The sequence below is a fragment of the Pituophis catenifer genome, unplaced genomic scaffold (assembly GCF_029215685.1).
Source record: "Pituophis catenifer annectens isolate HBS135680 unplaced genomic scaffold, rPitCat1.0.hap2 SCAF_13, whole genome shotgun sequence".
NCBI classification, from domain to species: Eukaryota; Metazoa; Chordata; class Lepidosauria; order Squamata; family Colubridae; genus Pituophis; species Pituophis catenifer.
This window is the reverse complement of record NW_027256893.1, coordinates 2,313,951-2,322,310: the sequence shown is the minus strand read 5'-3', so window position 1 is coordinate 2,322,310 and position 8,360 is coordinate 2,313,951. Positions and strand designations below refer to the sequence as shown.

At 51.2% G+C, this 8,360-nt stretch overlaps 1 protein-coding gene across 10 annotated transcripts in view; it reads left to right on the top strand.

Annotated features, from left to right (window-relative positions):
• The first annotated feature begins 1,474 nt into the window (after window positions 1-1,474).
• The window catches only part of KCTD15 (potassium channel tetramerization domain containing 15), a 73,909-nt gene continuing 67,023 nt past the window's right edge, over window positions 1,475-8,360 (top strand). The window contains exons 1-2 of one of the 10 annotated variants that reach the window (XM_070952811.1): window positions 1,524-1,607; window positions 6,813-6,999. In XM_070952811.1, the coding sequence (XP_070808912.1) occupies window positions 6,836-6,999 (164 nt within the window). In that variant the 5' untranslated portion in view covers window positions 1,524-1,607; window positions 6,813-6,835. Of the gene's footprint in view, window positions 1,608-2,033; window positions 2,107-2,344; window positions 2,558-3,761; window positions 3,846-4,694; window positions 4,713-6,812; window positions 7,000-8,360 lie in introns of those variants that run through there. The other 9 variants (XM_070952815.1, XM_070952813.1, XM_070952816.1 and 6 more) reach the window with 9 other exon arrangements.

The window sequence follows — 8,360 nt, the reverse complement described above, 5'->3', positions numbered from 1 at the left end:
GTGGTTAAAAGGATTGTAAGGTGCAATTTAATAACGCTTGTGTTCCCTTGAGAACAAACCTCTTTATCAGGACTTTATCTTAATGCTGACAATTTTCTACATAGCTTTTAAACCAAGGATATACAGATAACCCTTCAGAAGTTGTGGGGGGTCCGTCATTGGAGGTTTTTAAGAGACTGGACAGCCACTTGTCTGAAATTGCATAAGGTTTCCTGCTTCAGCAGGAGGTTGGACTAGAAGACTTCCAAGGTCCCTTCCAGCTCTATTCTGATTGATTTGACTTAAAAGTACCCATGTTAAAAACGAGAATGTATAGATCACATATATAAGTAGCAATAACCATAAGGATACCAGGCCAGTCTTTGTGATTGAAATAGCAGAACAGGGAAAGTTCTGCTTAGCTAAGCATGTTTTGGTACTTTTGCCACCACATCCTAACCAGGAGAAACATCGGTGCTTTGTGTTTTATCCTTCTCAATTTCATAATCAACACGCATTACAATAGTGGCAATAAAGGTGCTTTTTTTCAAGAGGCAATTGGACTTTCTGGTTTTCCTTTGAAGACGTTTCACTTCTCATCCAAGAAGCTTCTTCAGCTCTGAGCATCTTCAAAGAAAAACCAGAAAGTCCAGTTGCCTCTTGAAAAAGCCCCTTTGGGACAACCATGACCTGGATGACGGACAGTCCCCATAGAGAGTGGCCTTAAATAAAGCCTTCATTACGGTGCAATGTTTATTTTCAGGGCGCATTTTAACATGCTGAAGCGGAAAGGGAGAGTATAGGATACGACCAAAGCTCCTCCAAGGGGAAACCCGGACTGGGTCTTAACAGGCCCCCGAACGATTCAGTGTTTCCAGTAGCGAAAGGCGGCCTCCTTCTGACCCGCTCGGCGCCCGGAGAAGGAAGGCTGGGAACGGGGGCCGGTCGAGCAGCCCGCCTGGCACGGAGGAGCAGCTGGCGGCGCAGGAGACGGGAGGGAGATGCGGCCCGACGGGGCGCCGCAGCCGCAGCCTCAGCCGCCGCTCGGGGCGAGGCAGGGCCGACGGCCCCAGGGACTCGCAAGCTGGCGCCCCAGCCTGGGAGAGCCGGCTGGAAGACCCCCGAGGCGGCGCTCGCCAGCCACGCCGCGGCAGAGCCGGGGGCGCGGGGAGGGGCCAGGCAAGCCGAGGCGGGCCGGGCAGGGCCCCCGGCAGCTGCCTTCGCCGAGCCCGCCTTGGAAACGGCGCCTGTGGCCCGCGGCGGCCGGCGCTTCCCTCCAACGGCGGCGGCCCAGCCACGCACGTCAGCGGAGGAGCCTCGCCGGGGCCCGCGCGGGTCGGGGAGGCAGGCCGGGCGCGCGTGGAAGCGCCAAACTTGATCCGCCTTATCAACAAGTGCCCCTCGCGCGCCGCCCTCCGCCCGTCGCCGGCAGAGGAGTCGGCCGTGCCCGCCTTCCTCGCCCGGGAGCCCGACGCCGATGCCGGCTGCAGCTGCGCGAGGAACCGGCGCGGCGATGGCTCGAATCAGCCCAGCCGCTTGCCCGCCCGCCCGTCGCCGGAGGGACGCGGCCGCCGTGGCCTGACGCCGTCGAGCAGCGGGGACGCTCGGACCGTTAGCGGGCGCGGAAAGTGAGTGCCGCGGGAAGAGCGCTGCCCCGAGGGGCCCCGGCCGCCCCCAATAGCCGCAGGCAGGGGATGCTCCGGGTTCCTCGGCCGGATCGCCGGGGGCGCTGAGCGCTCGGAGGGGGCAGAGCCCGGAGCGAGAGTCGGCCTCCGCCGCGACTGCTGCCCGCCTGGCGCTCTCCCTCCCCACGGCGCTTGGCGAGCGGAGAGGCGGCCGCCTCGCCTGCCGATCCGCTCCGCTCCCCTCCTCCTCCTCCTCCTCCCTCCCTCCGCAGACCCAGAGACAAAACAAACAGAAAGGAGGCGCGGAGCGGGGGGAGCCGCCTGGCAGAGCGCTCGCAGCCAGCGGGCGGCGGCGGCGGCGGCGGGGGACAAAAGGCAGGCCAGCGCCCGGCTCCTGCCTCTCCGGGCCGCCGACCGAGCGGAGCAGCGCCGCGGACAGCCCGCAGCCAGGGCGGGGAGGCGGGGCGCGCATCGCCGGCTCGCTCGTTCTGCGGCGCACAAGGTAAGGCGAGACAGCCCAGCCGGCCGCGGCTCTTCCTGCCTGTCTGCGCGCGCGCCGATCCTGGCCGGCGCCACGGGGGACGTGCGGCTTGCGCGCCCGGCGGGATCGGGGCCCCCGGGGAAGCCCCGCTTCCCGGCCTGCAGGGGTGGGGGAGGACGGACGGACGGACGGGGGCCGCCAGCGCCGCTTCCCCGCGGGCTCCGCGCGCCGCCACCTCCGCCTCTCGCCTCGGCCGCGCCACGGCTCCGCTTGGGAGGGAGGCCCGCGCGCGCCGCCGCCGCTTCCCCCGGAGCCGGTTCCTCGGAAGGGGCAAAAGCCGCCGCCGCCTGAAGAGCGCGATGCCCGGCTCGGCCTTCGCCCCACCGCCGCCCGGGGGGACGTGGCTCACGCCGGCCCACTAGTCCCCGGAGCCGCCAGGGCGGGCGGCCGGCCGGCTCTGCAGCCTCGCATGGTAGGGTCCGGGGCGCGGGGGCGGGCCGGGCGGAAGGCTGGCGAGGGCCGCGCTGAGGGCCGGGAGGGATGCATTGGGAGCGAGAGGCCGCGGGGTCGGCGGGCGATCGGCGGCTGCTCTGCCTCCCCGCTCCGTTTGTGCCGGCAGCTCGTCCAGGCGCCATGTTGGGCTTTTCCTCCGGGGGGCAGGCGGGTCGCCCGGCCTGGCCGCTCGGCGCTTCTCGGCGAACTTCGGGGCGCCGCGCGGACTCCCGGCGGGTCAGCGCGGCGGGGATCGCTCGCACGCCGCGCTGGCCGGCCGTCGCTCGGTTGCCTTCCTGACGGGGCCGAGCCGGGAAGGATGGCGGGAAGTTCGGCGCGCCGAGAAAGTTTCTGAGGGGAAGCGAGAGCTCCGTGGAGGGAGCCGCGCCGGCCGAGACAAAAGCCCACCGGGCAGGGGAGGCGCTGGTCGGGACCCCTTCTCGGCCCTCTCCCGCTGCCCGGGGTCGGCCCCGCCGGACATGGAGGCATCCCGGCGGCGAAGGATGAAGGGGATCCCGGCGGCCGCGGTGCCCCGGAGGGCCGGGCTAGGCCGGAGGGTCGGCGGGGGCGCCGTGAGGGGAGGGGGCTGCGCTGCAGGGGAGGCTGGCAATGGGGGGTTTTGCGTGTTGGCGCAGAATTCATGTGGCGTCTTAAATGGGCACGAAGGAATAAATCGCAGGAGTGAATCCGAGCGCTGGTTTCAATTGTTGTCGTTAATCCAGGCAACCATCAACTTGGGAAGCAGAAGCGTTTTTATATCCTTAATTAGCCTGGCTTCCCATCTGCAGCCTCGATTGAAACTCTGAGCCCCCTTTGGCTCGGCTCTTGTCTTGCGCTTGCAGTTCTCTGCCCCTTTTTCTGCCCCCTCGGCGGCTCCTTCTCTGGGGGGCTTTCAGTTCTGCCCTCCACCAGCTCCCATCCCACCCCCCAGTGGCCCCTGTCTTCCCCCCAGCTGTGAGCAAATGGGAGAAAATTTCATCCAACCCAACTTCCTTTTTGCATTTTTGAAGTCTTTCTAAAAGTAGGAATTCGGTCTGAAATTTCTATTGAAGAATAGCGGGCTTGAGGGAGGTTGGGGGGGGGCAGGCAGAGAGTCAGGCAGACAATACCCTGGAAACTTCTGCAGCCTTTCCTCCCCACTTTTTTCCCCCCAGGGTGATTGCCATGGGCACAGAGGAGAATGGAGTTTGCACAACTGCCTTCTGTTACCTTTTATGGATAAAAATGAAAGTGTCCCAGAGAAGCAGCTATGTGGAGAAACAATTCTGGTAAACTCATCTCAAGCTGTAGCAGCCTAGCTAGTTTAATCACCCCTAGAGAGCTGAACAACTGTGAGCTCAATGGGACACAAAATCATTTTGTGTGTAAATGAGCATGGGATGGCGCTTATTTCACTTTTCATGGGCAAATAGATTTTACAAGCAGTGCTTTGGCAGTTAGCATAGGAAAGCGGAGGGAGGGAGGGAGGCAGTGAAAGATCCCAGTGAGCCATGCCAGATGCACACGTCAGTTCCACTGGTTTGGGGCACGAGCCACTTGGGAATCTTCCCACCTTAATGGAAAGGTGCCATCCAGAGTTGCATATTATTTTTTGGCCTGGTTGGGGTGGGGAGAAGCAATATACCTTCAGCAGGTTGACACGATTTTTTTTCTCCAGGGGCAGGTTGTCCACACAGATTGTTTGAAACTTGGTGTGTGTACCCCTTACTATTCTTAAATGTTTTCCTACCTGGATTTCTTGAGTTGTTATTTTAAGAATTATTTGAATGCGTAATAATAGGTAATGCTTGAGTAATATGCTATTTTAAGGACATGATATAATAAATTGCATGTCTGTAATTCAAAGCATGATGTCCATCTTCTGTGACAACAGTGATGAGTATTTTTGCATCCATCTTTTTAAATGTGGGTCTTAGTTTTAGAATCACATTTGTTAAGTTTGACTCTCCTTTTCTTGCCTTTTCTTTTCTCCTGCTGTGAGAGACAAAGAATTCACAAGATTGATTTCAGGAAATCCTACTAGGGAATAAATATATTTTTCTGGCTACTTATTGAAAGTGAAAATAATATTGCAGCTCAGTGCAAAATTGCTGCAAAGCAAGCCCTACTGGACAGTAAAGTAAACCTTCTGTAAGGTTTGTGAACCTAATGTTGTTTAGCACGTAACAAATGTTATAATCTGAGAATTTGTTTCCAAGGAAGCCTCTTTGGCATAGCTAAGATCTGTCTTCCATATAGATGTTAGATAGGCTTCTCCTGCACTGTTAACATCAAAGAGAATTATAGCAGCGAGTTGAACACTCGCTCTTGAGCTGGGTAGGGTGATGGGGCAGCAGGCATATATATTTCAAGATAAAGCTCTTTTTTCAAGTGGCTCCTTGCTCTAAAATTTCATTCCAAAAACGCAAGGAATGGGAAAGGTTTCTTTTCATTAAGGAAATGGTGAGCTTCAACTGACTGGACTTTTTAAGCAAGAAATACCTTTCCTTGGGCTTTGGACTTGAACCATTCTACATGAGGTTGGGTCTGTGGAGTTTTGGATTTAACCCTCATGAACACAAGGATGTGGCTGTTAGGAAAAGACTAGGTATCAGTCCTTAAGAGGAGGTACATTGGCAAATAGAATACAATGCCAGGAGACAGTGAGATTTGGGTAGGTGTGACAGATACAGCGCATGCATTTATAAAAATCCAAGTGGCTTGAGTTGCCACATGAAATATTCCCCAAAGAAAAGGAATATCCACTCCCTTAGAAAACTCAATCCTTCTTGAAGTCAGTACTTTGCTTGAGATCAGTACTGTGTTATCAAGAGTTTCCTGTCAACTAGCTGAGGCTTTTGATCAGTTTGGGTTCTGCACAGGTCGAGCCTTCGTACTAAGAGAGAGCAAATGATGGAGATCCGAGGTGATGCCAGAGACAGACTCCCCAGAAAGGACTGTTTGCCCACCATGTTGCTACATTTGTCCCTGAAGTCCAAAAATGGTATTTTCCATCTTAGGAAAAGTGCTTCCAGTTGTTGCCTGTTGTATGGTGGGAATGGTGTTGCCCAAGTGAACCCCTGGGATGCTATTTCGAAGGAAAGATAAAGATTCTGAGAAAAGAGTTTAATCTCTAAACAAGCGAAACGTTCTGTGAAATGCCACAGAGGAGATATACTTGCCAACTCTTGGCTGAATAGACTTCTGCAATATGACAGCATTAAATTATACTCAAAACATTGCATATAATTAAACATTTCATAATTGTTTAATCTTTGGCATATTTTGCTTTAATACATGAAGGAGAGGTTAGAAGTGCTGGGTCTGCTCTGTTTTTTGCAAGATTTTCTGCTGGCTACCTATATATATGCCCTACATTGATGCCAATGAAAATAACGGGTAGACTTCCCTATGTCAAATATTAAAAAGTGAACATTGACAAAGTCCTTATATTTCTGCATAGATCAGAATTCCATAGCATTTGAGTAAAATGGTAATACACGTATTTCATTTAAAGACGTACTGCATCTGTAAGTTTCAAATGTGGGGTGTATGGAAACAGCAGCTTTAGGTATTAAATATAAGAGGATTGAGGTATGTGTGTGTTTCAAAGTGAGGCCACTGGATAATTGGAAATTATGTACAGAAAAGACATTGCAGCGCAGTGATAATTGATTAAACCTTTAGTTTTGCCTGTCCTTCCATTCTCTCTTCTGGGTACATTGTCCTGAAGATAACAAATAGCTATCTGTTTTCTTGTGTGGTTAGTTATTTAAAAAGCAACAAAAATAGTTCCAAGTTTGATGTGAATTTTACTACATGTCTAAATGAAACGCCTTAGGTACTGAGGAAGTCACTAATTTAGAGGTGTCTTGTTACTGAGACAAACTTGCAAAAACCCCTGAATCCCAATTCACAAATTGGTTATTCGTTTGTCAGGGGATATTTCACATCTAACACATAAGCCTGCGACCTTTAATTAGAATTTTGCAGTTTGTTTTATGCCCCTTGAGGCTGACACCTTGAAAAAGATTTTTTTCCCCTTGATTTCTTATTGCTAATAAGCATCTTTTTCTTTGCCGCTGGTCCTTCGAAGACTATGATGCAAATACACTTAATTATGGAGGTGGCAATAATTTGTTAGCTGAATATGTGATCAGGCAGATGCAAAAGAGATCTTATTAGATCTGTGATCACGCTGGAATCAAGATAGCGCACAACTGCATTTAAGAGGAAATTGTTCTTTTCTGTCTGAGGTTTCTAGGAGGAAGGCAGAGCGATGTCCCGGCTCTCTCTGACACGGTCCCCAGTTTCTCCCATTGCTGCTCAAGGAATTCCTCTCCCTGCCCAGCTCACCAAATCTAACGCCCCGGTGCATATTGATGTAGGAGGTCACATGTATACCAGCAGCCTAGCAACTTTGACCAAATACCCAGATTCCAGGTAAGGTCACCCTTGCTGAAGGGCCCGTGCCTTTGCATTTTTTTGTGGTGGTTGTTATTACTATTGCATAAGAGAATTCCAAATAATTGTGTTATTTCCAGACAACTGTGATTTTGGAGGATGATGTTCTTGGTTCAGGGGAAGGAAATGTGCTATTTAAAGGCAATTTTAATTCAGGGGGATATATGTTTTTTTGTCAGCCAACTATCCAACGATTTGTCTTTTGTTTTTAAATAAAAAAATCTGCTGTTCTCCCTTTCAATAGTTTTTTTAAAGGTCTTGTTATGTCAAGGGGATGTTCTTCCATAGGAAGGTTGCTTTAATCTGCAGCAGCCTTCCATAGAATGGTAAAAATGTGAGTCCTCCTATAACAAACACTCTCTCGGTGCATATATGTGTATGTGTTTGTGTGTGTGTGGTATTAATTAATATACAGGAATGACATAAGCCATTAATTTGCTGGTGCTGTACTTCCCCTTGCCTCTTCTGAATGATTTGGAAGTAAATTCCAGTTTCAACCACCTTGCAAACACATGTCATTTTCATTTGAAAGCATTTCCAGGGGTAGAGTCAAAGGCTTAAATTGAGCAATACCTTCTAAATGTTGAACCACAATTTGCTGCTGCCTAGAGTGACTTTTATAGCATTGTAACTGGTAGAAATTAAAGCCACATCCATTTCATCGAGAGGGGATGCTTTGGGGTTTTCTCTGCGGTTTCGGTATTGAATTCCATTGGAAGACGGTCTTCTTGGATGAAGGTTGGATGCCATTTTAAGCATCTTCCCGGCACCATTGCTATCTAGTTGGAACAGATATAATCCCAAGGAGTTCAGAATAAGTTAACATCAATAAGAAGTTAGAATTCCCTAAAGAATTCTGGCCTAAAGAAAGGGCCTGGCCACTCAGGGAAACATTGCACATTGATCCCCTGGTCTTTCAGATCATGGACATACTACTTGCTTGATCGTAGCTCATCATTAAAAAGGCCTTCCCTAGAAAAACCACAGGATTGCTATTCTTGCAGAGCCCATATGGACCCATAATTGTTTACAAAGAGGAGGGAGCCCAGGCTGTCTGAAAAGAATGGTTACTTCTACCAATAGGCAATAATGTAAATCCATGTAGTTTTTCAGCTTTGGTCAACCTTCCCCTCTCTATTAAGTTAAAGACATTGTAGAGGAAGAGACCTATTAAGCCTATTGCGGCAAAAGAAAAGTCAGAAGGAATCTGACAACCACTTTAAATGTATACATTTTATTAAAAGGCATATGTTTTTTATGAAAATCACACTCCTGGTTTTTTAATACTATATTAACACACATGGGGCTGTTTAGAATAAAGCCGTTAGAAATTTGGGTTC